Here is a 27322-nt window from a genome sequence, read left to right as displayed (position 1 = left end):
TCACTTGCATGCTGGGATAGCAACCGCAATGCACTGCTCTCTGTGGCCTTTGCAAGAGCTGCTAATGTGGCAATGCCAGTGTGCTTGTAGCTGTCAGCATGAACACACTGCAGCACTTTCCCTACTGCGCTCTCTGAAGGCTGGTTTAACTTAAAGCGCTCTACGTCTGCAAGTGTAGCAATGCCCTTTATCTCAAGAGAGGAAATCACTGTTGTAGGGACTTGAGAAGCTACGCTCAACCTTGTTCGGGTAATAGAAGAATTTGTTCCTATCAAAAAATCTGGTAGCAATTACCATGCTGCACTGCGCGGGAGCAAGTCTGGCAGGAAAGCTACGCGCTGTGAAGCACATGGGGACCATTTCGGAGGAGTGAAAGGAGGCCTCCAGCTTCCTCCCCTAGTGCCCGGGGCGGGGAAAGGAGCGGGACACGGACTCTGCCCCAAGGGCCAGCAGAGAACCCTGCGCTTCACTGAACACGGGAAGCGCTGGTAACAAAAGGCTCAGCCAGGCATTTTCCCAGCCGACGCCAGGGAGCCCAAGTGCAGGCGGCAGCCCTGATGTGACGACACAAATAATAATCCTCTCCTTTTGCATCTAGGTACAGTTTCTGCCACGCAAAAGTGACCATCTTGGCTACTTCTCGGGACTTGCTACCACCTGGGCCAGGTTCCAAATCAGGAGGGATAGGGTTTTTGGTTGAAAACACTCACGATTTGCTTCCTCCTTGCTAATGTGCCAAATTGATTTATTGGATGATTGAGGCGTGCTGCTTCATTTTGTGTGTGAGTATGTGAAAAGGGAGGTAAGGTTTGGGGGTCCGGAGCATGCCCATGAGCCCAAGGTGATTCCAGAGTGGTCCCTTTGATTTTTTTCACTGGCTTCCTCCTTGCTTATTTCCAATGCCTTGGCTGCCCATGCATTTGTCACTGAGCCAGGGATGGTTGCGAATCAGGAGGGATGGGTCAAAAACACTCACGATTTGCTTCCTCCTTGCTGCTTTTATAATTTGCATTATACACATGGACACAAATACCAAGAATATTTTTTTTCAAATAAAAAACATTTATTATTATAATCTGGTATATAAATTAACACATTTATTTTGGTTGCATTATGTTTTGAACAAGAGGCATTTAAACACAATGGTTTGTTGTTGTTGTTGTTTTATTGTTTTTATTTATTTTGTTTTGTTGTTGTTTTTTTGGTAAAGAAGGGAACTATGCACATTTTTTGCAGTTGTACTCTTTCTTCTCATCAGTCAGATAGTCTTGACTTCTGGAATGCAGGGCATATGTACCCACCTCTTGCAAGAATCACACTGGACCTTTGATATGTAACAATTGAGAAAATGAAATCACAGAAGTTATAAGGTTACACATACTTTGCATTCACTCATGCTATTCCTTCCATATGTCAGCATTAGCTAACATATGCCTATCAGCATGATAAAAATGTTTACTGATGTGGAATTTTTACAAGAATCATTATCCTTAGGCAGTTTATGGCATTTATTTCTCATACAATTCTATGCTTCTTACCATCGTGCAATCCTCACTTTCCTTTTCACAGTTGACAAGCCTGCGGTAGATGCAGGAGTCCTCCACGCTTTCTGAAAAATAAATATAGCGCGATGAAATGATGAATACATTACGACCAACACTGAAAATGCAAATCTTGATTTATTAATGTCAATATTTTAATCCAGTCACTGGTTTTAACATACCTTTTTCTTTTTTGGGAGTCATATTTTCTCAAATTTTTACTTTACTGCACCTATATAAAAATACCAATTTCATTCAACTGGTCGATGAATAGCAACCATTCACCCCATTCAAATTTTTGTGTACTTAAAGATATTATTGATTCATAGTCACCATTACAGAACCAAACCTGTGAGATATCCCACTTTAGGAGTATTAAGATAACTGTCTGCTACGTGACATAATTCCACTCTTCCTGTTGTCTTCACAACTGCCTAATGAGTCCACAGTACATGGTAGAAAGTAATTACCTGACTCCTTCATTAGAAGAATTGCTATATGTCTTCTAAACGCAGTATTAGCCTCTTGTGTTGTTCGTGCTGCAAATACGTTTCTGCAAACTAACAACACTGATATTTAGAATAAACATCATAATTACCATAGGTGAGAGTGGCCTGGTCCAGCATACCGGTAAGAACCGGCCACCGGTACCAACCCGTACACAGCTGATGTTACACTTCCGCTGTGGCAGTGCTTTATGCTTTAACATCACTGCCCCCTTTATCCCATTCCCCCGCCCCGCTCCCCCCACATCAGCGGCCCTGCCATAGGGTCCGGCAACACTGTTGCATGCTACTAGCAGGGCTGCTGACAGCTGGGGAGCAAAAGGGGCCCTGTGTTCCGGCAATTTACAAGGGCCTGGTGCTCCTGGCCACTGCAGCAGTAGCTGTCAGGAAGGGCTGTCTGGTGAAATCTGGCCCCCCAGCACCGCACCTTCCGCCAGAGACCCCATCCCTTCTGGGAGCCACAAGCCCACCCTACACACCTTAGCAAGGACGCTGGTGCAGTGCCCACTGGTAATCTCTGGCATTTACTTTCACCCTGGATAATTACACATACATAACAAATGATAATGGCAATTTGGTGTTCAATACCTTTAAGATGAGTGGTCTGCAGTTGTGGCCATCACTTTGTCTGGGATGCTGAACAATTTTACTATTCCAATCAGATGAGGATTTTCTAGTTAATCATTTGATGAAGTTTCTGAAATTTTTAGAGAGTACATTAGCGGAGTGCATAAATGAGCTTTTCTTTCCTTTTTTTTTCCCCCCTCCGGTTTCTGGACATAGGTACAAATCAGTTCTATCTCTTTTTAATTAATGATTGAAATGACTTATTGCTCACATATATACACACTTGCTTTCATATTATTGTCTCACTCTTACACAGTGTATCACCTGATTTGCCATGCCCCATGTTGATAATAACACATTCTCAATCAGGCAACATGCTACTGTTTCATGTCCACATTCTGTGAAGTCGTTTCCCAGAGTCAAATCGCACAAGTTCACTCAAAGTCCATTACTAAGCATATTTAGTACAAGCACATGCTGTTTCAATTTTTATTTGTAGCTAACAGGAAGATATTCGTCTCACTATTGTTACCTTCCCTTTAAAAAATTTTTCAACGGAACAGTTCATGTCCACTGTAAAAGTAAGTATCTAATAAAACACCTCCAATTCCTCAGGCATGTTCTTTCATATCTCATCTCATCACACAAGGGGTCAATTATTAACAATTCCTTTTTTTCATCAAGGCTATCTGTAAGTGTAAATACATTCACCAATTACATTGGTAGTGTGATTCTTTCAAAAATTTTATACTGATTTATCAAAAATTATTATGCAATTAACATATTCTCGTTTGTAATGTCCCAGTAACACACATGAGGAAAGCATATTGTGAAATCATTCATCAGTTCAATACAGAATGTATTCTTCCAAGTTACATTAACAACGTAACTTGACAGTAGCATTTTATTTTTATCGTTCACATTCCACTTTCCTTTGCATGCACTGAACTCACTGAAAACCCGCAACACGGGAAATTATATCACTGCTAGCTATAAATGTTACAAATAGCGTATTTAATACCACATTTATTGCCCATAATCCAAAGTACAATACAAAACATCTTACCGCAAGAACCCAATGACCTGGTGTGTGGTAAGGAAGCAATAATATATCATTTTGAAGTAATTCACTCTGTATTTATTTAAAAAGAAATTAGAAATGCAATTATAGTTTCCAGTGAAGCAAACCATGAAATGTACATTATACTGAAATTCCCAATTTCATTACATGTATTACTATTAGAGTACTCCTCCACATCAAACATAGCATTGTATTTGCCGTTTCACACTATGTTTAACTCACTGAATGAAATTGTGTTTTGCTCATGCTATGTATGAAAGAGTGTTAGCATTTACCTTCACTTTCATTTGTGGAGCTCTGCTGAGAGAATGACAGTGGAAACTACTGATGAGATGGCTTGTACCTGTTGACAACAAACAACAAAGTTATTTATGCATTAATAATGCTGGCACATCACGAACATAATGAGTTTAATATAGACAGACATGCAAGGGATCCTTAGTGTTACAAATCAGATACGTAAGAGAGTCCTGTAAAAATAAAATGATTTGTAATCAATGTGCTCTGTCTTACTTAATGTAAAAACTGACTAAGCTGTTTGCATACTTGTGTTTAATTAATGGACCCATTCAGTGATGAGCTTTCAAAATCTTAACAACCGGTTCCCTCCTCACCCCATGAGGGGGTCGTGGCCCACCCCCGCCCCCCAGGACTCCTGCCCGGCCCCGCCCCCTGGGACTCCTGCCCCATCCAACCCCCCGTGTTCCTTGACGCCCCCCTCCCCAGGACTCCTGCCCCATCCACCCCCATCCCCTGTCCCCTGACTGCCCCCAGAACAGGGCAGGAGGGTCTCGTGGGCCACCGTAGCGGGTGCCCGCCCCACCCCGCCCCGCCCCTAAGAGCCAGAGGGACCTGCTGGGGGGCGAGGTGGGTAGTCCCGGCGGTGCTTACCTGGGGTGGCTCCCGGGAAGCATCCGGCAGGTCCCTCTGGCTCCTAGGGGTGGGGTAGCGTAGCTGGGGGAGAGCAGGGGGAGCAGCTGCTCCCCCCACTGATCACATCAAAAGTGGCGCCTTAGGCACCAGCTCCGTGGGTGCTCCAGGGCTGGAGCCCCCACGGGGAAAATTTGGCGGGTGCAGAGCCCCCACCGGCAGCTCCCCACACCCGGCCCAAGCTCATCTCCGCTCCGCCTCCACCCCTGAACGCGCTACCCCGCTCTGCTTCTCCGCCCCCTCCCCCACAGCTTCCCGCAAATCAGCTGTTCGCGTGGGAAGCTGGGGAGGGTTGAGAAGCAGGCGGCGGCTTCACACTCAGGCCCAAGGAGGCAGAGCAGAGGTGAGCTGGGGCGGAGGGGGCGCGAGGAGAGCTGCCCGCTGGTTCAGCTATCTCAGCAGGGCTGCTGGCCACGGGGCCAATGGGTGTGGATGGGCTCGGTGGGATCTTGGGAGTCATGTCCCAGGGATCTGCCCCGCTCCCCAGCACTGCTCCAGCTCTGAGCTGTCTCCGCTTCCTGGGACCTGTGGGGCCCCACCTGCCTCCCCAGGCGAAGAGCCACCTGGGACTGGTGCAGAGGCTGGGCCAGCCTCAGCCAGTGACAGGGGACAGTGTGGGGGGCTCAGCTGGGTGGGTCCTGCCAGGCATGTGGGTCCTGAGGGAGCCTGGCCCGGGCAGGCTCTGTTCCTGCTCCAGCTTGGCTGATTGCACCACTCCCAAGGGGCCGGAGTTATCCTGCCCCGGGACCAGCTCTGGCTGCGCTGTCGGCTCAGCCTGGCAGATACAGTCACCTCCCATCAGGGCCGGCTATTGTGGCAGGGGGTCAGGGTGTGGGAGAGTAGGTCTTTAATGGGTCTGGGGGGGTGCTGGGCAGTGGGGAGATCTGTGTGTGTTGAGGGGCTGTGCAGTGGGGAAGATCTGTGTCAGGGTGCTGGGAAGTTTGGGGGGTCAGCGCAGGACACTGTACAGTTGTGGTGGTGGGGGGCACTGGGCAGTGAGGGGATCTGTGGGGGGGCCTCTGGGCAGGGAGGTGAAGGGTACTGTGCAGTTGTTGGAGGGCTGTGGGGGGTGTTTGGCTGTGGGGAACTGGGCAGTGAGAGGAGCTGTGGGGGAGTTCCGGGGGGGGGGGGGACTGTGCTGGGCATAGTGGTCTGTGGGAGGGCACTGGGCATGGGGGTTTGTGGGGGTCTCTGGGTGGTGTGGCACTGGGCGTAGGGGGGCCCCTTCCCAGTGGTGTGGCACTGAGTCAGAGGGGTGCTGGGCAGGGGGGCAGCATGGTGCAGCATGGGCCCGCCCCCAAGAAGAAGCAGCAGCATGGCAGCCCAGGGCTGGGCTGGCCAGTGTGTGTCTGGCAGCTCCCGGTTTGTAAACAGTGGCCTTGTACTGGGCTGGGTGGAGTGGGGCTGTCCCTGCCGTGCCATGACCCATCTCCCATGCCCCCAGCTAGCCCCTCGCTCTGAGGACTCTGCCCCCCCGGCCCCATGTGCCCGTTGCCCCCATGGGGGCCCACAAAAGGTTAATCCGGCCCTTTTTGGGGTGCAGGCTCTGGGAGGGAGTTGGGGTGCAGGAGGGTTGCAGGCTCTGGGGAGTCTGAGTGAGGGGTGCAGGGGAGTGGGGTACAGGAGGGGCTGCAGACATGTGGGCTCTGGGAGGGAGTTAGCAACTCAGCACGTTATATAAGAGAAAGGAGCTGCAGTGATTTCATATGGACACAGGCACTGAGAGAAGACTCTTTTGCGTATTCAGGAGGCGAGGGGCAGAGTCTGAGGGCGGGCGCGTCTGCAGGCGATTGCCCCGAGTCCGCCTCCCGGCCGGAGCACGCACGCAGCCCCGGGGCACGATACAAGCGCGGGGCTGCGGCGCCTGAGCACAGACGGTCTCGGGATTGGGCGGCCCGGGCCTTTAGGAGCCCGGCCCCGGGAACCCGCCCTCTGCGCCGGGGCTGACGTGCAGCGTCCTGGGGGCAGAGCGAAAAAAGCCTCTGCCCCCCCCCTCCCCCCGCCTTGCGAGCACAGCAGGTGGCTCATACCATGGGGTCACTGTCCCCCCCCCTCCCTAAAGGGGGGTTTTGTCCCTCCCCCCCCAGGGTCTGGCACCCCCCCCGGGCTTAACTCCGGCTCCCACCCCCGATTTTCCCCCTTCAGCCCCTCTGCTGCCGCTACCTACAGTAGCTTGATCCCCGCCAGTAAACGTTTTGCCCCCTGCCCGAATCCTGACCCCCCCCCCCCCCCGCCGCGATTTGCCCCCCTTAATCCTTTTCAACCCCTCCAAAGGGGAGGCAGCCAATCGCCAGGAGAAGCGAGGGCAGCGGCAACCGCGACGGTTACTGGGCATGCTCAGTTCGGGAATGGGGCGAGGGAGCTGTTTGTGCGCGGTGCAGGGTGAGCTGCAGGCCGGCCCGCCCGGGCTCTCACTCCCCCGCCCCCCTTTCGGCCCTGAGTCCGGAACCACGCTCCTGCGACTCCGCCCGGACCCCATTGGGTGCGACACCCCAACCCCGTCGAGGCCGCTTCCGGCGGAAGGAACGCGAGGCCATTGCGCCCGCCGCGCCCCTGCTGCAAGCGCGGGCTGAGCCGCGGCCGCCGCGAGACTCGCACAGCAGCGCGTGCCCCTCCGCTGCGCCCCGCCTTTCCCGTTGGCCGCGGGCGGGATGCCCTACGAGCCGCGGAGCCGCCTCGTGGCGGAGCTGCTGCTGCAGGCGGATGAGGGAGCTGGCAGCATCCTGTGCCTCTGTTCCCGGGCCTTTGTGGAGTGAGTACGGGCCCCTCCCCCGGACCTCAGCTCCCTGGGGCGGGCCTAGGGGCGCTGGCCTGGTGGTTAGCGCTAATGCAGGGGCTGCCTCTTTCCATGGGTGGGTCTCTCCCTGTGCACCGGGGGGATCAGGGCTTCACCTCTCTAGTGGGGTTACGAGAAATGTCAGGTCAGCAGGGGAGGTACCTGTGTGCTCCAAAGCAGGGCTGGGCATTGGACCCGTCCAAAAATAATTGGTCAGTGGACTGGCCAAACAGTGGTCCAGTATTTTCAGTGTGTCAAAAATGATAAAATATGTTAAATTGCTATCCTATAACAACAGTAACAAAAAGAGCAAAATCAAGTCTACAAAATTAAGTTGACCTATGATACATTGATGTACAGCTACCGCAGTAATTACATTGTTTTTGCATGTCCACACTATGCTCCTTGTGTTGGTGGTGCATGTCCTCACTAGGAGCGGTTACCAATTTAACTGTCAATGTAGGGCATTGTGGGATGGCTTCTGAAAGTCCACAACAGTCAATCTAAGCAAAGTAGTGTCTACACTGACACTGCGTCAATCTAACTACATAGACTTCAGCACTATGCTTAAGTTATTAAGTTGGTGTGATGGGCAAGTTACATCAGTGGGAGCTATATTTTAGTGTATACACTTAGGTCAACGTAAACTCTGTAATGTAGACCAGGGCCAAGTCTTTTTGTTCTCCAATAGGCTCAGCCTTACTACAAACCGCAAGTTATTTAACTGTTTCAGAGTAGCAGCCGTGTTAGTCTGTATTCGTAAAAAGAAAAGGAGTACTAGTGGCATGCATCCGATGAAGTGAGCTGTAGCTCACGAAAGCTTATGCTCAAATAAATTGGTGCGTCTCTAAGGTGCCACTAGTACTCTTTTTTTTTTTTTTTATTTAACTGTGTTATTTTAACTCAGAAAAATCTCCAAAAAGAAAATAATTTCTTTACAAATGAAAGAATAATTATTATTCGCATTTTAGTCATGTTAGGTGGCATACAAATGAGAATATTATTCAAGACTGAGCAGTGTCAAAGAAAAATAAAATTTAAGCAGTAATAAAACAAACACCTAGCAACTATAAAAGAAAAAAGTCATTTTTAAATGCACGTATGCTAGGTAGGCAGCTGGTCAACTCTTCAAGCATCTTTCTTTTTTTAATCTTCATTTTCTTTGTCAACTTCAGCGGCTTCGTCTATATCTTTGTCCTCATCATTGCATTCATCGGTATCTCCTTCTTCTTTATCTGATGAATACTGAGTCAACTTTTCATCTACATTTTATTCTCCAATCTTACATTGTGATATGTTGTCACCAGCTTCCCAGAAAGAGGATGTCTTCAGTTTCTGGGTTTTGAATGGATGGTTCCCCAAATGGACCAGTTTTGTTTTGCACATGCAGTAATATATGTATGTGTTAAGAAAATCTGCCATTATAGCTATAGTGCAAGGAGGACACAGCCCTTTCCACCACAATGAAGGAGATTTGATTCTACTGCTGAAACTACACTCCATGTTATTTTATGACTGAATGGGCTACCTTTTGCTTTATACTTTCTTACCTGTACATTTGACTATCCTTTACAATTTGCAGAAGCCACTATGAGGTCACCAGTTGAAACAAAGTAATCATCAGTAAGGTCTTGGCCCTGGAAGCAAAGGTCAAAAAGCTAGGCAGCATTATCTGTGGGAATGATCACTTGATTTTTCTGTGGTTTTTTTTTCCCTTCAGCTTTTGTAAGTGGACTGTGTTTTCCCAGATATGTTCTTAAGGAACTCATTCTTGGCATCAGACAACATAGCACTATTTTCCGTATTCAGAGACTGCTGAATTGGAATTAATTTGCAAACTGGATACAATTAACTTAGGCTTGAATAAAGACTGTGAGTGGATGTGTCATTACACAAAGTAAAACTATTTCCCCTCCCCCCCAACTCTCTCCCCCCCCCCCCCCCCGTTCATCACACGTTCTTGTCAACTGCTGGAAATGGCCCACCTTGATTATCACTACAAAAGGTGTGTCTCCCCCCCTCCCCCCCCTGGTAATAGCTCACCTTACCTGACCACTCTTGTTACAGTGTGTATGGTAACACCCATTGTTTCATGTTCTCTGTGTATATAAAATCTCCCCACTGTATTTTCCACTGAATGCATCCGATGAAGTGAGCTGTAACTCACGAAAGCTTATGCTCAAATAAATTTGTTCGTCTCTAAGGTGCCACAAGTACTCCTTTTCTTTTTGCGAATACAGACAAACAGCTGCTACTCTGAAACCTGTCATCTTATAGGCAGTACATCAGTAACATAGAATGTTTGTATTGTCATTTATCAACTAAAAGTCCAAGCAGCTTTCATGTTACTCTGTTGTAGGTCACAACCAAAATAACCTTCCATGGATTCAATTTATTGATTATATTTTTAAACTGGTTAGCGATATATTGGGCTCTGTGGGGTGATGCTCAGTTGTTTACTGGAATGAGTAAACACTTGTTGTGGAGTTGTTATCATGAAGGTGATGACATCCTCATTACAAATATTGCTCCAGACGCTAGAGACCTGTGAGGAGCTTTTGCTATAAAACCAACTCTCTCTTCCTCACATAATTCTCTTTGACATTCAGAAGACTGCCTGCACGCTGCTTCCTAATAGGTACTTTGTAAATTGGACACTATTTATGAAAAAATTCTAGTATATAAGGATCTTTATATTTATGCCATTTCATATGGACATCCAACAAACATACAGTGAAATTTATTTTTCTGGTCCTGGGACATTCTATCCAAAAATCTCTTGATACCAGTTTGATGAACATTGGAAGACTTTCCAGGAGTAGAAGTTTTTGATGCTGAAGCAGATGAGGTAGCAAAATTCTTATTAGAAGTTGAAATGAAATTAGCTTCACTTTCATTGTCACTTATATCACTGTCTTCATCAAAAGATTCCATGCTTAATGATGGTGCTGCTGGAGACAAAGCAGAAGGAGAATGCACAGAAGAAAACCAAATTTTGATGCAGGCCAGTTTTTCTTTTTTTTGCTTGACTGCAATAATCTATCTTTGACAGCAGCTAGACATATACCACAAGAATTCAACAAATGTTTCCCCATTCTACCTACATGTGTCACATACTCAGAAAACCAGAGATTGCACGTAACCTTGACAGTTGTTGCATGTTCATGTCTATTAAAATAAAATGTCCCTGCAAATGATTTTGGCTTCCCCTGACTCTGCATAATAGATTATCAGGTATCTCTTAGAACTGAATAGCTATGCTTAGATTGAAATCTATTTCTAACTCCTACTGTTCTAGAAGATTCCAGACAATTGAAATGTTTTTGGGCATGCTGCCCTCTCCCTCCTAGGACCTTTACAGATTCCCAGATCCCATGGAGAGCAGATGGCCTCTCCTCCCCGCAGCAAACATAAGGGACTCATAAGCAGCAGTTGGAGGAATAGAGCAGGATTTCAGGAAGGGAGGGGCCTCTGCAGAGATGTGGTGTCAACACTCCTCATCAGCATAAAGCGTTTTATATTCTCAGCAAGATTTGTGTGGGAGGGCTTATGAAAGGGATTTTTGTTGAGGGGAGAAATGGGGGGTTATTTACATGGGCGTTTGGTGTGGGTGTGGAAAGTGTTCTGGGGGGGCTTAATAGCTGTGATACTTTAGTTAAGGGAGAGGCTTAATGGCTGCGCATCTTTTCTGTGTGTTGGAAAACGAGGTTTAATGACTATGAACGTGCTTCTTCCTCCCCTACTCCCTTCTAAGTTAACTTCTGTATATTTGTCTGGTCAGTTTAAATCATAAGCTCTTCAGGGAAGAGCCAGAGTCTTAACTTGTTTAATGTGCTGTCTGAAATGCCACGTACATAGATGGCGTTGTGTACAAATAAAGATATCCATATGTACAATGTTCATTAAGATTCCAGCCAATCAAGCTCAGCTTTCCCCCAGTTTACCTTTTTCAGCAACAGATAGCTGTAAGCTGGCGTGGCTGTCCCTCGGCATCCACATATGGCAGGGGGAGGTGGGGCGTGCCTCCTCGCAGTTTAGGTCAATTAGAGCCTTCTCCGAGCACAGGAAAAAAGGGGGGAATTAGCAGTTCTCAAGGGTCCTGTCCTTCAAATGGAGTGGGGTCATAAATAGTCTGGGCTCTAGCCTGTAACCAGGCAGAGCGGCAACAGTCTCTTCGCCCAGCCATTAAGCAGGGTGGGGCAGCAACCACCCAAGGCTCTGGCCTGCAATCAGGCAGATCTGTAGTACCAGCCCAGTGTAGGGGCTCATGTACAGGGTGAGTGTCACATGCAGTCTCTGGGGGCTCAGGTACGGGGTGAGCTGGGGAGCACAGGCCTCCTGGCCTACAGAGGGGGAGTACTGCCACCCCAGTGGTAGGATGGTAGGAGGGACATGGGCTTGCCCAACTCCACTGTGTCCCAATCCAGGGCCCTGTCAATGGTGGAGCAGTCCGCCACTGGGTGAGCAGGGATCCGCCTATGACACACTGACCTGATCTGAGGCTCACTCTCCACCAGGCTACTGCCTAGTTCCCCTCCATTGCATCCTTCTCTTCCCCATCTGGCATACCTGTGTCCAGGGGTCGTTCTCAGTCTCCCCAGCATACACTGCCAGGGTTAGCCGTAGCAGTTCCTCCACATCAAGAACGTTGCAGGTCCCTGGAGCAGCAGCAGCGGTTCTGCTTGGTGCTCGATGCCAGCAGTGGGGAAAAAATATCCATGTCCTCCAGCAGCTCCCTCCTAACTGAGCTGCAGGGCTGGCCTTTTACATTTCCCCTTCCTGTCCTGCCCCTCTGTGTCTGGCTTGCAGGTCGTGGCCCTCCTGATTCAGCCCACCAGGCAGCTTGCGGTGCTCCTTCCATGTCCGCCTCTGAGGGGGGGGGGGGCACACCTCCTCTCTACAGTGGCCTTAACAAGTGAGTGATCAAGACTAAGGCTGTCAAGCGATTAAAAAAATTAATCACGCGATTAATCGCACTGTTAAACAATCATAGAATATCATTTAAATATTTTTGAATGTTTTCTACATTTTCAAATATGGTGATTTCAATTACAACACAGAATACTAAGTGTATAGTGCTCACTTAATATTTATTTCTGATTACAAGTATTTGCACTGTAAAAAACAAAAGAAATAGTATTTTTCAGTTCACCTAATATGAGTACTGAAGTGCAATCTCTTTATCATGAAAGTTTTGAGTTTAGAGCCGGCAAGTCCAGTTCTTCTTGTTCAGCGAATCGCTCAAACAAGTTTGTTTACATTTACAGGCAGTAATGCTACCCGCTTCTTGTTTACAATGTTACCTGAAAGTGAGAACAGGCATTTGCATGGTGTTTTTGTAGCCAGCATTGCAAGGTATTTACGTGCCAGAGATGCTAAACATTCATATCCCCTTCATGCTTCAGCCACCATTCCAGAGGACATGCTTCCATGCTGATGATGCTCATTAAAAAAAAAAAAAGCGTTAATTCAGTTTCTGACTGAATGCCCTGGGGGAGAATTGTATGTCTCCTGCTCTGTTTTACCCACATTCTGCCATATATTTCCCTTTTTATAGCAGTCTCTGAAGATGACCCAGCACATGTTGATTTTAAGAACACTTTCACTGCAGAGTTCACAAAATGCAAAGAAAGTACTAATGAGAGATTTCTAAAGATAGCTACGGCATTCGACCCACGGTTTAAGAATCTGAAGTGCCTTCCAAAATCTGTGTGGGACAAGGTGTGGAGCTTGCTTTCAGATGTCTTAAAAGAGCAACACTCCCATGCGGAAACTAGAGAACCCAAACCACCAAAAAAGAAAACCAACCACCTGCCGGTGGCATCTGACTCAGATAATGAAAATGAACATGCGTCAGTCTGCAGTGCTTTGCACTGCTGTTGAGCAGAACCCGTCATCAGCATGGACACATGTCTTCTAGAATGGTGGTTGAAGCATAAAGGGACATGTGAATCTTTAGCGCATCTGGCACGCAAATCATCTTGTGACTTCGGCTACAACAGTGGCATGAGAGCACCTGTTCTCATTTTCTGGTGATATTGTAAACAAGAAGAGGGCAGCATTATCTTCTGTAAATGTGAACAAACTTGTTTTGTCTTAATGATTGGCTGAACAAAAAGTAGGACTGAGTGGACTTGTAGGCTCTGAAGTTTTACATTGTTTTGTTTTTGAGTGCAGATATGTAAGTAACATTTGTAAGTTCACTTTTACAACAAAGAGATTGCATTATTGCAGTACTTGTCTGAGGTGAATTGAAAAATACTATTTCTTTTATCATTTTTACAGTGCAAATATTTGTAAGCAAAAATAATATACACTTTGATTTCAGTTACAAGGCAGAATACAATATATATGAAATGTAGAAAAACATCCAAAATATTTAATACATTTCAATTGGTATTTTATTGTTTAACAGTGCAATTAAAACTGTGATTAATTTTGATTGATTTTTTTGAGTTAATTGAGTGAGTTAACTGCGATTAATCGACAGCCCTAATCAAGACATTTATGTCGGCTTGCTATCAGCACCATCATGCAATCAAAAGCGTAGTCTGCCACCTACATCAGGGCATTTGTGCTGGAAGATCTGACAATATTTGACTGGTCAAATAGTAGGCGGCCAAGTGACTGCTCAGTTGACCATCTTGCCAAGCCTACTGTGAAATGCAAGCAAGGCAGGATGATGCTAGCAATGAGCTTGGAATTGTGTTAGCAGCGGCATTGGGGGTGGCAAGGCATATTCCACTCAGCACCCTCTCAGAAGAAATCTGAGCACTTGGGCCCTGATACTGCCATAAATGACCACTGATCTTGCAAGGGGCACCCCATGAACAGTTGATTGCAGGCTTGGGGCATTTGGTTTTCCCTCTATCTAGTAGGTGGAGGAGGCCCTTATTTCTCAGTCTTTATAGCTTCTTAGCAGCTGCATTTTCTGTCCATCTTGTTCTTGCTGATTTATTCTGTGATTCATCAGTGGTGTTGCCTTTTCATGGTTGTTGTGTTTTTCTGGGTTTTTTTATGACCTTGATAATGATGATGTGTTTTAATGTTTGGGTTTTTTTTCATTTGTTTTATAGGGATCGAAAATTATACAAATTAGGACTAAAGGGGTTTTATGGTAAAGAAGACTATGACAGTACAGGTAAAGTATGCTTGATAATTAAAGACATCAGGGTTGATTTTAGTTCAAGTGGCTAAAATAATTACTAATTATGTAGTAAATATGTGCTTTGTGGTAATATGTGTAATTATGTAGACGTGATTACATTAGTTATTCAGGGTGCGGTAATGCTGTATAGTTACTAACCCATAATCATACTAATTTCTCATCCATTTCTTAGTGCTTTTGCTAAAGAGGACCTTTCCGGCCTAAGGATAACATAATTATTCCTTAAATGTACATTGTGTTCTGGCAACTGTTACTTCCTCTGCTCTGATTGGCTACCATCCTTAGCACTCCCCATCAAGATGCCTACATGAACATGATTCCCTTGACATGTGATTGCCTCCTTACTATCCTGTCACTCCTACCTGGCCTAAATACTAAATATTTTGTAAAGGAAAAGCTCTGCCTAGAGAGGAGGCGAAACTTTCCACACACATTGAGAAAGAGCAACAAAGTGGAGATTGAAAGAACTTGGAGTTGTCAGAGTGCTGGGGTCAGAAGTGGAGGCAGTCGTATTTCTTTTAGGTATATGGATGAGTTCTGGGGTCAGTCACCAACCAAAGCATAGAGGTGAAAGGAGAGAGAGCACATTTTAGTAGATGAACTTGAAGATGATCCTTGTTATCTGCATAATAAATATACTCTGGGCTAAGAAACTGATTTTTTTTAAATGCTTAAGAATCAATTTTTGCTACAGGATTACAAATGCCTGCATTTAGCCAGCCTCATTAATATGCAGTGCCTACTTTGGCAATTATTTTTGTAGCACTAAACATATTTGTAATTATGTCAATTTTTTTAAATGTAAAGACTGAGAGAAGAGCAAATGGTGAATTGATAGCTGGCTATATCCTTTTTGAGGTGATTTAGTGACATTCTTGGCACACCGTGTTTTGTAAAATTGCATGATCTTTGTTAACCCATTTATGGTACATTTGTAAAGTTACTGACCATCTCCCATGGTTTAATGCAGTGGTTCCCAAACTTGTTCTGCCACTTGTGCAGGGAAAGCCCCTGCTGGGCCGGGCTGCTTTGTTTACCTGCCGTGTCCGCAGGATTCAGCCGATCGCGGCTCCCACTGGCTGCGGTTTGCTGCTCCAGGCCAATGGGAGCTGCTGGAAGCAGCAGCCAGTACGTCCCTCGGCCCGCGTCGCTTCCAACAGCTCCCGTTGGCCTGGAGCAGCGAACCGCGGCCAGTGGGAGCCGCGATCGGCCAAACCTGCAGACGCGACAGGTAAACAAAGCAGCCTGGCCCGGCAGAGGCTTTCCCTGCACAAGCGGTGGAACAAGTTTGGGATCCACTGGTTTAATGATATGCCAAAAAAAGTCCTGTGAAGCATTTACTTTCTGTACTCTCTCCCTTGCTTTTAGATTTTTGGCCAGATACTATCAGGCAGTATGTGTTTTACAAATATTTAAACAGCTGGGACTTGATTTTCAAACTGGGTCTCCATTTTGTAGACATTGTAAGAATTATGCCTGTAGTGAATTGCACCCACAATTCTGTGTTCCCACTCCATTCATGCTTTTTTTGAGTGCAGTTCATTTCAGGGGCAACAATCATGTAGGCAAAAACAGAGGCCCTTATTCTGTTATAATCAATTGAAATAATTACATCATTAAAAAGTTCAGAATTCATGTATGTATTTCTTGGCTGCTGTGTTTAAAAAAAAAAATCAACAAAAAACCCTACATACCCTGCAGATATGTAGTCACTTCAGATGAGTTGGAGATAATTCGTTTTGCTGCAGTGATCAACTACAGCAAGAGATGGAGAGGGCTGTGCCTACTAAGCAGTTTTCAAATGTTGTTATAGAATGTAGCTGGGGAAAGAAACTTGAGGTGCAGATCTCCTGATTCTGCATCAGAAAGATACAGAGCAGAGCTGGGTAGGATTGAAACCAATTTATGAAATTTTGAATTAATATCGCTTGTTTATAGGAGAGGAGCAAATAGAGGAAGAGAAGGAGGGGAATCATCATCCCAACGTGACAAAAAACTCAAATAACAATCATTCTTTGGGCCTGGAAGAGGATGAACTGGACTCAGAGGCTGAACTCATGAGGAGTATGGGGTTACCACTTCAGTTTGGAGGACTGTCAGCTCACAAGGAATTTGTGGTAAACTCCAGTTTACTGTGCTTTTTATGCATCTTTGTATTTCCAGACTCTGAGCTAAGAAAGTAAATTGAACGCTGTGTGTGTGTGCGTGTGTGTCTGTATGTCTCTGCACACATGTGAAGAAGCTGGTCCACAGAGCAAGTTGTAGGATTAGGAACTGATTAATTTCTTGAATGAACAAATTTGTGAATAAACTGATCAAAACACAATATTAAAAACAGTGGTACACAAACTGTGGGACAAAGGAATTGAATGGGAAATGAATACACACTACTTTTAATTTATAGAACACTGGTAGGAGTGGTGCTTTATAAAGTGCATGTTAAAATAAAGTATGCTATGAGGGCTGTGAAGGAAGTAACTTCAGTGAAAGATGGGTATTCGTTCTCTGGAACCAACTTCTCAGTGGTTCTCTGAAGTGGCCATACACAATCTGAAGAGCAGGTTTGAGTTTCAGTAACTCTCATGTTTGACTTTTTTCAGATTCATAATAGAAAAGTTTGGTTCTAAAATATAGGTACTTCCAAAGATACTTGTGTGTATATATTACAAGTCCATTAGGTAACTCTGGACATCTTTTATCCAGCAGGCATTAAGAAAAAATGAGCAAGGTTTCCTTTGCAAAACTTGAATCACAGCATTTCAGTTCTAGCTGAACTTTGACAGCAACTGAAAATGGGTTTCCAATTTAACAACTTGAACACTGCTTGTTCTTTTGAAAGTCTCAGCCATTGATGCAAATGAACTTTGAAGCTCCTTTCCTCAGCAGTACAAAGCTGAGTGAAGCTGACTGTGATTCAGAAATAAGTTTGGGGGTGTACTTCTGTGTAGGATAAGTTTTTTGTGTAGCTGTTGGCCCTGGTAAGTTGTACTCAGTGTAAAAGAGGATTATTCTCTTCCCATTTTACTGCCAAATTAATAGTTTCATGGATTTAGCCAAAGATCCACAGTCGGCACTAGTGAAACAATTTCTTGATCTCTGTTGATGGCCTTTAAAAATGACTACTGGCCAAATTCATGGCTTATGTAAACAAGCATTCCTGCACCAAGTTGGCCATCTTATTACCTTTTGCCTCCTGTTAGTTGTTTCCCTGTCTCTTCTCCTTCACCATAGCTTTGTCAAGTTTACCTTGTGTTTTGGGCAGCATATGAAAGGGTTATATGCTGTGGCAGGAGTTCATTTCTTCCCCTGCTCTCCTCCAAAAGCTCCCTTAGTATCTTATACTAGTAATCTCATGAGTAAGACTATGATTTTGTCATGGATATTTTTAATAATAGTAATGGACAAGTCACGGGCAATAAACATGGAAGCCATGACCTGTCCCTGACTTTCACTAAAAATATCCATGACAAAATGGGGAGGGAGAAGGGTCCAGCACCCTGCCCCACTGCATGCAGCGGGGGCAGGGAGCTAGGAGTGATCCCTGACTGTGGGGTTGGGAGCCGGGGCAGGGGTGGGGGGAGGGGTGATCCTCCACTACCTTTGAAGGGCTGGGAGCTTAGGGATCCCCCACTCCCTGCAGTGACTGGGAACTGCAGGGTCCCCCCACCGCCCGCCGAGGCTGGGAGCTATGGGGGAATCCCCTGTCGCCCTGCGGGGCTGGGAGTTGGGGGGGAGGCCGCCGCCCGTGGCAGCTGGGAGCTGCGGAGGGTCCCCCCTGGCCACAGTGGCTGGGCTGCTGCAGGGGCTCAATGTCACAGAGGTTGTGGACTTCTGTGACCTCCATGACATACTCATAGCTTTACTCATGAGGGAAAAAATACTTCTGAGTAATGAGTGGAGGGCAGAAGCAGGAATATCCCTGAAGACCGAACAAGGAGGAAAGAATAAATTCTCCCTTGTGAGTTACTTGGTTCTGGGCATTTTTTAAAAACACATTTTATTTCTTTTTGATTTTTAGGCATCAGAAAATTCCAGAAAGAGAAATAAGATAGTGAAGAAGAAGAAGAAGAAGGAGAAAAAGTTGCAGCAAAAGCACTTGAATGAGATCATGCGGGAAACCTGGAAAGAAGATTGTGAAGACCATAACCAGTCTTTTTCAGATGATCCAGCTTTACATACAGAACAAACTGAGGAGAAAAAAACATGCCAGCTTCTGAATGAGGACAACTGTGAAAATAGAGATTGTCCTATTAATGATGCTTTACCCAGTGAGCTGAAAGAGAAATGGGAAAAATATTGGAGTGAGTATGGAGAAGGTCTTCTGTGGCAAAGTTGGCTGGAGAAGCACATGGAAGTAGAACTGTCTGAGAATGCACCTACTTCTGAGCCTTGGAACTCTCCTGACACCCAGGAAAAGTGGAAGCAGCATTATAACGAAATATACTGGTATTACTGGGAACAGTTTCAGTACTGGGCAAGTCAAGGATGGACTGTTGACAGCCCACATAACGATGGCACTGACATCAACGCATATAAACTCGAAACAGGTCTGCCAGGAGAAGTAGACTGTGTTAGTACAGATGCTGTGTCTCATCAAGTGCTGGACTCAGAACTTTCTTCTTATCCTCCCTCCAACATCAGCTGTAAAGAAAACCCTAGCTCATGTGATGAGCACCATAATGAAATCCTCTCTGGGATTAGTAACATAAATCTGGATTTGGAGGAAGTGGAGGAGAGCAAATTAACCCTAACAGTAATTTATGATGGCCATCAAATTCTGAGTTCAACTAGTAGTACAAGGCAGTGCCCTTGTGTTTCCAGCCAGAAGGAATCATGCAGTGGAGGAACCACGAAAAGTGCATCTTCTGAAAATAAAAGCACAAACCAATCAGGTCCGTGTAGGATTTGCTAATATTGATTCTGGTAATATTCCTCCAGATGTGTATCTCTTATTTTTAAAAAAAAAAAAAAAACTCTGGATGCACTAGAGAAGTGGTGGGATAGCAGTATTAATGCTTCCTTATTTTAAGTCTGTCTGCTATGCAGCTGCTATACTATCCATATACAGGAAAAGCTGTATTATCTGGCACTTTACAAACCAGAAAGCTCTATAAACTGGCATTTCAGGAGGAGGTGTGGGGCACGGGCTTTGGGAGGAGTTTGGGTGCAGGAGGAGTTTCGGGGTGCCAGATCTGGGAACTCCCACCCTCTTAGTTAACTGAAATTTTTGGCTTACTGGCACCCCCCCATTTCCCCAACATGCCATATAACAAAACTTTTACTATAAAAACACAGACCAATTGGCTTCCCCCTAGTATATATCTCACTCAGTAGGTTGGAGTAAATAGAACAGAAATAGATGTTTTAATAAATCTGGCCTGTGAAAGATCAATTTTGAAGGAAAGTCCTAATAAACATACAATCCTTTCTTCACTCCGTCTTCTCATATCTGCCCCCAAAATGCTGTACCTGAAAATTTGGGATTTGTTTGATTCAATGTATGTAATATCACAGGGCAGCCGTCTGCTTACTGCACTATAAACTATTAGCTATGAACAAATCAAGTTGGTGGTACTGTATAAGCCAGATGGGCAAACTATGGCCCGTGGGCCACATCCGGCCCGTCAAACCATTTAATCTGGTCCTCAGCTCCAGCCAGGGAGCAGGGTCAGGGGCTTACCCCGCTCCACGTGGTTCCCAGGGAAGAGCTGGCATGACCCCCCTCCAGCTCCTACGTAATACACAGAGGCGTGGCCAAGTGGCTCTGTGTGCTGCCCCATTTGCAGGCACCGCCCCTGCAGCTGCCATTGGCTGTGGTTCCTGGCCAATGGGAGCTGCAGGGGCGGTGCCTGCGGACAGGGCAGAGCCACGTGGCCGCACCTCGGAGCTGGAGGCGGGACATGCTTCCGGGAGCTGCTTGTGGTAAGCACTGCCTACAGCCTGCACACCTGAGGACCCCCCCCCCCCTCCAAACCTCCTGCCCCAGCCCTGATCCCCCTCCCACCCTCCGAACCCCTCGGTCCCAGCCTGGAGCCTCCTCCTGCACCCCAAACCTCCAGCCCCACGCCAGAGCCCTCAGCCCCCCAACCCGGAGCCCCCTCTCACACCCTGAACTCCTCATTTCTGGCCCCACCCCAGAGCCCACACTCCCAGCCAGAGCCCTCACCCCCTCCCACACCCCGACCCCCGATTTTGTGAGCATTCATGGCCTGCCGTACAATTTCCATATCCTGATGTGGCCCTTAGGCCAAAAAGTTTGCCAACCCCTGATATAAGCCATAGTTGACCAACACTGACTAGTGGAAATGCCAATTTATTTTGTAATATTGTCATGGACTACAACCAAAGTAGGGTTGATTTATCACATTGGGAGAGTGAAGCTACTTGTCACTGCAGGTTTTGGGCGGATTAGCTTGGAAGAGGGATGTGCTGATCGCTGGGAAGATGCAGTATTGTCTGGCAGCTGAGACAGAATGCTGAGAGCTGATTCCAACTTTCTAGCATTCGTGTGTCTTGGAGTGTAGGGAAAGTATCCCTTTTCCTTCTTCCGCCATTACTTCTGCCTGCCTGCACTCCTCAGAGGCAGCCCATATAACCCTTTTGTACTGCTCTGTGTTTTCTTCTGCTTAAGAGGAAGGGTGGAATATGCAAGAGCAGCGGTGGCTGAGGTGTTAGGAGAAACACCTGTATTATGCACTGCTGAGGAGTGTAGATAGCGGATAGATTTTCCCCCTTCTCCTGGCAGCTTCACAGAAACACCAGAGGCAGGAGCTTGGAGCCAACTCTCAGCAGCCTCCCCTCTCTCTCCTTTCCTTCTGAATGCCCTCTATTCACCTTAAATTGCTACCCCCAGCCCTGGGACTGCCAGTGGGTTGTTTGAGTGTTGCTGTGAGTTCTTTAGCCAATGTCACTGCACTATCCTGGCAGACTTGCTCTCAACCATTAAGATGAGACATGGGATGAAAATCCTAACTTATTAACTTGCAGTTATTTTTTAAAAAGGACAGGGAAGCCATGTGGGCATTGTCCTGTATAGACTTTTCATATATGGAAACCTTTGAGTCTTTAAAATTGATGTTGCCAAATATGTAAAGGTCCTTTAAAACAGCAGAGGAAACATAGCTGTTGGTATGTTGAGACTTAAGATGGAGAAAAGCAAGGGTACATGTGGTTTGGTAATCACTTGTTTGTCAGACTCAAGTACATAATAGTGTACCTTTTTCAAAAAAAACCCTCCAAAATATTTAGTTTTTTGTAGACTGGAGAAGAAATGATTGGACAAACAAAAACAGTGCTGTTTTTATGCCTCTTTAGATTCACAGGAGCCATCTAGACCAAATTCAGATGACAAAAGAGGATCGCACAACAATGATAAGAAAGAAGACGAAGAAGAGGAAGAGCCACCTGAATATAAACATGCAAAAGTCAAGAGGAGGCAAGTAATAAATTAGTTTTTTCTATTTCTAAAATCTGTTTCTGTGTGTTCCTCTGTATTAGAACGGCTCCTAGCACAATCGGGCACTGATCCCTGATTGGATCTGTTGGCTATTCCTGCAATGCAAATAATAATAATTGGCTTTCCTACTTCCTTACCTTCCCATCTGAGAGCATGGAGCTTTTATGTTGGTTGGAGGTCTCTCTTTCTTTATTCCAAGGAAAGAATTTAGAGCCCTGACTTCCAAACTCTATGAGAGGTGTATGTACACACTTATCACCAGATTGCTAAATTGGATGGGGTGCACCTTCTGTTGAGAATGGACTTGTTTATTTGTAATTGGCATAAAAACCTGCTTTTTTATTTTTGGGGATGGTGAGAGAAGGAATGGGAACGGTATTAAGTAGTTACTAGTTTAGGTGTTGATGCTGATATGTTAGTGTCATTCTAGTAGCATAAGAACAAGAAATGCTTATGCCTTGAGGTAGAAAAAGCCTATTGTCTCCATTCATATGGACAGATTGCACTTGTCTAGCTTGTGACTTGGAGGATATAAATGGAAAGGTCACTGTGTGTGATACTTACTGATGTGTATATTAAAACTTCATTAATACTTGGGTTCTTCATGATGTAGCCTTTAAAACCCAGAAGATAAGAGTCAGACAGAGTTAATGGGAATTTTCCTCTCTTAGTAGGAACTGTAATAAAAATGGTGACTTTTTATAGAAAGTAACCGACGTCTGGGTTTCTTTATAGCCATGAACTGGATGCAGATGAAAATCCTGTTGCGGATCCTGAGGAAACCTGTTCTCTTCTGGGATTCAAGCATGGTACAGGACAAAAGTAATGACTTATAAGCAAATTCAGTGTTCCCCCACCCCCCAAAAATTAGCTCCTTTTACGCACTAGTTGGCCCATACCTATTATTTTCAAGTGTACCAGCAATCTCTGTTCCTTTTGACTGTTAAGTTATTTGAAAGTTATTTTGAAAATTAGTGTTTGTGCTTAATAAAACTATAGGTTTGTCTTTGGGTGATTGTAGGAGTGGAAAGGAGGGATGCAAAGTGTTAAAGGTGAATTAGAGAATAATAGAAGTGCTTTGAAGTGAAGGTAACAAGTAACAAAGGTTTAAATTAGATGGCATCCTAAAGTATAACTCCTTTTTTGTTAAAATGCTTGTGGTTTTATAAATATGAATTAGTCTCTTAAATTCTCTGGTCCTGAGGGCTCTAATTGTTAATCAGTTTTTAAAAGTTGGTGTCTAGTTAGGAGCCAGATAGGAACTTATTGCGTCTTCATTATATTAGGACAAAGCTGCTGTCCTGTTGATGCAGATGTTGACCGTGTTTTCATGATTAAATAAAACAGTTTCCATTGGCTCATGGCATGGTCTACAAACTTTGGGGGAGGATGTTCTAGTTTGGATCCATCCAGTATGGAATCCATTTTATTTGGCTCTGGGGCTGCTGTAAGATAAGGTGTCACTAACACACACTGTGTAATATGCAAATATTTTCATATTATGGGGAGATCTGGATAGTTAAATTTGTACTTAGGCTGAAAAGTGTAATTTTAAGGTAATGTTTGGCCTGTCAAAACTGACAGTCTCTCTCAAACATTTCATAACAGCTGAATCCCACATATTTAAACTTCTGTTCTTAATCCATTCTTTTTGATTGCAGATATGGGGGAATTTCAAACTTTAGCTGCAGAAAGGTCCAGTATCTGGACAAAAATGCAAAGCTCAAATCCCAGTTCTTGGACATGCGCAAACCAGTGAAGAGAAAAAACAAACACCTCTTCTTCACAGAAGAGTCAGAAATGTTGTCTTGCCAAAAAAGTAAAACTTTGAGTAAGGTATAAGTATTTCTTATAAGTTTATTTATTAGCACTGTTATAGCAAAGCGCCCTAACCGCGGTATTGTAGATGTATCCGTGTTTTTTCTGATAACTATTATTGAACTGTGAAAACAGGAGTGTTTAGGCCAGTAAAAATCAAATGAATACACATTATTAAGCATCAACCTGTGTCTCTTTATTGCTTACACGTCTTTCTTTAGTCAAAAGCACTCTAGTCAGGAAGCATATCAAAACAGTGAAAAACTCTTCACTGCGTTGTTTTGAAGAATGTCACTTTTTAAGAATGTCATCTTAACAGCCATCTTATATAAACAGCTTTCGTTACCTCTATATTCCTCGTTTGTTCAGTAATGTGTATATATGTTTCTATATATAGACCAGTGGTGGGCAACCTGCAGCCCGCGGGCCGGACGCAGCCCATCAGGGTAATCTGATTGTGGGCCACGAGATATTTTGCTGACGTTGACCATCCGCAGGCACACCCCCAGCTCCCAATGGCCGTGGTTCTCTGTTCCCGGCCAATGGGAGCTGTGGGAAGCGGTGCCTGCAGGCGAAGGGGCCGCAGGGACATGCTGGCTGCCACCTCTCACAGCTCCCATTGGCCGGGAACAGAGAACTGTGACCACTGGGAGCTCTGGGGGGCAGTCTCTGCGGACGGTCAACGTCAGCAAAATGTCTTGCAGCCCGCAGTCGGGTTGCCCACCACTGCTGTAGACCACTGAATTACCTGCATTTTTAAATGCATGTGTTTTGCATTTTGAAACACATGCATTAACAGTGAGGAAAAAATATTTCTATGCTATAGTGAATTGTATACACCAGCATAACTTTTATATTGCACATAAAAATACCCCCAAAAAAGTTTATCCATTCTCCTGTCCATCACCAGGACATTTGCTATATCGTTGCTGTGATCACCCAAATCATTGATTTAGGTTTCAGCCAGACTGAACAGAAGCTACTAGATTGTTCACTATTGTAGACTGTAGCCATTGATGTTTAGTCATCACTTTTTCTCCCTTGTTATATTATTTTGATAACTTCAGTATTCTTGTTGGGTTTGTTTACCTGTACTTACTTTAATGTAATCTCAACCTTAACTCTATTTGAACAGATTTTTTGCCTTGGAATTTGTAACCTATTTAGAGAAACTTGTTTACAAGTGATTTTTCTAGTTAACAACCTCCTTTTTAAGATCTGTTATCTCACATTCTTCTAGGGCTCACGGGCTCTTCTAGGGCTCCAACTCTCCTATTGCAAAATTTATTTTCTAGTACTGGTGGTTAGTGGTGTGTTGGACCTTAAACTTGTCACTAAACTCACTGATCTAAGACTGAGTATTGCCCACCCTGCACCTGAGGCTAGTGTAATTCTAGGGAAAATTCCACTTTGGTGGGATTAAGAAAGAAATATGTGGCTATTTGAAAATAGCCATATACTTCCTAAGGTTTACATGAGGGGGGCTGTCTCCTGCTGCGGTAAGCCCAGTCTTGCAAAGACAATAGCAGTAATGTTAAGGTTAACCATATGTGGAGATCTTTGAAGGATCAGGGCTCCAACTGTTAACATTAGATAAGGTGTTCTGGTAGTTTTTTACCAGGGCATTTCACGTTGAAGATTTCTCTCTTTAGAAGAGAGAGAGAAGAAACTTATTTTGATGGAATTTCTTACTACGCACAGCCTTCCCTAGGTACAATTCAACAGATGAGGCAGCTAACATGGAGCTAATTTACATGCACTTTGTAGCCTTCTTAAATGCAGTTCACAGGATGAGACAAGTTAACTAAAAAGCTGTAAATTTGGCTTACACGTGCCAGCAAGTTTTTTATACTGTATTTTCATCTGTAATGAATTCTGTGAAATTGGATTATTGTACTACTTATATTAATTAATTGCATGGATTTTGTCTCTTGCATACACAGAGAATGCGTATCTAAAGTTGTAAAGGAAAATTTGTATTATTATGTAATATCTGAAGAATTACTCTGATCATATATTGATTCATTGGCCCAAAGAAGCAGTTTTCACATTCACTTTTAACTGTGCAAACTTAACATTTTCAACTGTTTTTTTTTAGGGTAAATAATACGTTAATATGAACTATTGCTATATCAGTGGAAGAGACTTTTAAACTAGTGGTTCTCAACTAGGGGTACGTGTACCCTTGGGGGTATGCAGAGATCTTCCAGGGGGTACATCAACTCATCTAGATATTTACCTAGTTTTACAACAGGCTACATAAAAAGCACTAGCGAAGTCAGTACAAACTAAAATTTCATACAGACAATCACTTGTTTATACTGCTCTGTATTCTATACACCAAAAAGCAAGTACAATATTTATATTCCAGTTGATTAATTTTATAATTATATGGTAAAAATAAGAAAGTTTTTCATTAATAGTGTTCTGTGACACTGTATTTTTATGTCAGATTTTTGTAAGCAAGTAGCTTTTAAGTGAGGTGAAACTTGGGGGTACACAAGACAAATCAGACTTCTGAAAGGGGTACAGTAGCCTGGAAAGGTTGAGAGCCACTGTTTTAAACTACTTTGTTTCATCGTGATGATGGTGCAATCTAATTATTTGTGATACTTGACCATTCCAGGTAGAGAAGTTCCTAAGACAGGTTAGTGAACCTGTGGAGGAGACTATGTCCCAGGAATCCTTTGCTCAGGATAAGGTGCAGGGCTCCTCTACAAGCAGTGACTCAGAGGAACAGGAAAGTTCACAAAGTAATAATTTCAGTGCGAAAAAGCATGACCCGCTATCTTCCAGAATTGTTAGTTATGAACTTGGAACAAATAACCTTGAAGAAGAGGAGAAGGAAGATGCAACAGCAAGTGGCTCTATCTCTCAGAGCTCAAGAAGACAGGAATGTCATTCTGGACGACAGCTAGTTGCTCTGGATATTCCAGATTATCTTCAAGTGGAAACAGAAAGTGTGAGTCAAGGTACGTACAGTTTTTAATAACTGGAGGCAAATTGGTTATAAACTTTATCCTGTGAGGTTTCTTTACCAAGCTATTTGTCATTTTATATTTACTTAATGAAGCTTACTATATTCTTAAATGTTTGCAGTCAAAATCTTGCAAACTGAGATTTGGTTTGTGCAGTGCAGGTGAAGATAGCTTTGGCATTTTTTCTGAATAAATTTTGACCTTGCCACTGTTTTTAATAATGATTCTTTGGGGCTTGTTTTAATGAACAGCAGTTCGTCAATCTTCTTTACTCCCAGTGAACTCCCTCATTGCAGTTGCATTGTTTCAGTAGTGAGGCAGAGTCCTTAGCAGGGATTGATTCAATTAGAAAAGAAATGTCTGGACTGTCAGAGTTTGGATTCTTGGATATGTTATTGCACTGAGCCTCAAGGAACATATAATGTATCAATACTAACATTACTTTATTTTCTAGAAAAAAAAAATCCAGTATTTTATGAGCTTTTTTTTATTATTATTTAT

At 44.5% G+C, this 27322-nt stretch overlaps 1 protein-coding gene and 1 long non-coding RNA gene across 5 annotated transcripts in view; one reads left to right on the top strand and one right to left on the bottom strand.

The window, feature by feature from the left end:
• Positions 1 to 1084: 1084 nt before the first annotated feature.
• Positions 1085 to 6044, bottom strand: LOC140906699 (uncharacterized). Of its 2 annotated transcripts, XR_012157208.2 has the most exons (8): positions 4587 to 6044; positions 3971 to 4038; positions 3681 to 3746; positions 2636 to 2744; positions 2012 to 2101; positions 1724 to 1773; positions 1539 to 1609; positions 1085 to 1324 (listed from the first exon to the last, which is right to left on the bottom strand). It is a non-coding gene; the product is annotated as an uncharacterized LOC140906699 (long non-coding RNA). The 2 variants fall into 2 exon arrangements; XR_012157209.2 differs by lacking the exon at positions 3681 to 3746.
• A 1062-nt stretch (positions 6045 to 7106) lies between these two features.
• TGS1 (trimethylguanosine synthase 1) overlaps positions 7107 to 27322 on the top strand; it is a 49547-nt gene continuing 29331 nt past the window's right edge. For 2 of the 3 annotated variants that reach the window (XM_073331138.2, XM_073331140.2), the window contains exons 1-8: positions 7107 to 7377; positions 14478 to 14542; positions 16508 to 16686; positions 18588 to 19461; positions 21884 to 22004; positions 22761 to 22847; positions 23687 to 23861; positions 26470 to 26815. In XM_073331138.2, the coding sequence (XP_073187239.2) occupies positions 7277 to 7377; positions 14478 to 14542; positions 16508 to 16686; positions 18588 to 19461; positions 21884 to 22004; positions 22761 to 22847; positions 23687 to 23861; positions 26470 to 26815 (1948 nt within the window). In that variant the 5' untranslated portion in view covers positions 7107 to 7276. Of the gene's footprint in view, positions 7378 to 14477; positions 14543 to 15007; positions 15092 to 16507; positions 16687 to 18587; positions 19462 to 21883; positions 22005 to 22760; positions 22848 to 23686; positions 23862 to 26469; positions 26816 to 27322 lie in introns of those variants that run through there. The other variant, XM_073331141.2, reaches the window with a different exon arrangement.

The sequence above is a fragment of the Lepidochelys kempii genome, chromosome 2 (assembly GCF_965140285.1).
Source record: "Lepidochelys kempii isolate rLepKem1 chromosome 2, rLepKem1.hap1, whole genome shotgun sequence".
NCBI classification, from domain to species: Eukaryota; Metazoa; Chordata; order Testudines; family Cheloniidae; genus Lepidochelys; species Lepidochelys kempii.
The sequence above is the reverse complement of the archived record's forward strand: the minus strand, read 5'-3'. Positions and strand labels throughout refer to the sequence as shown.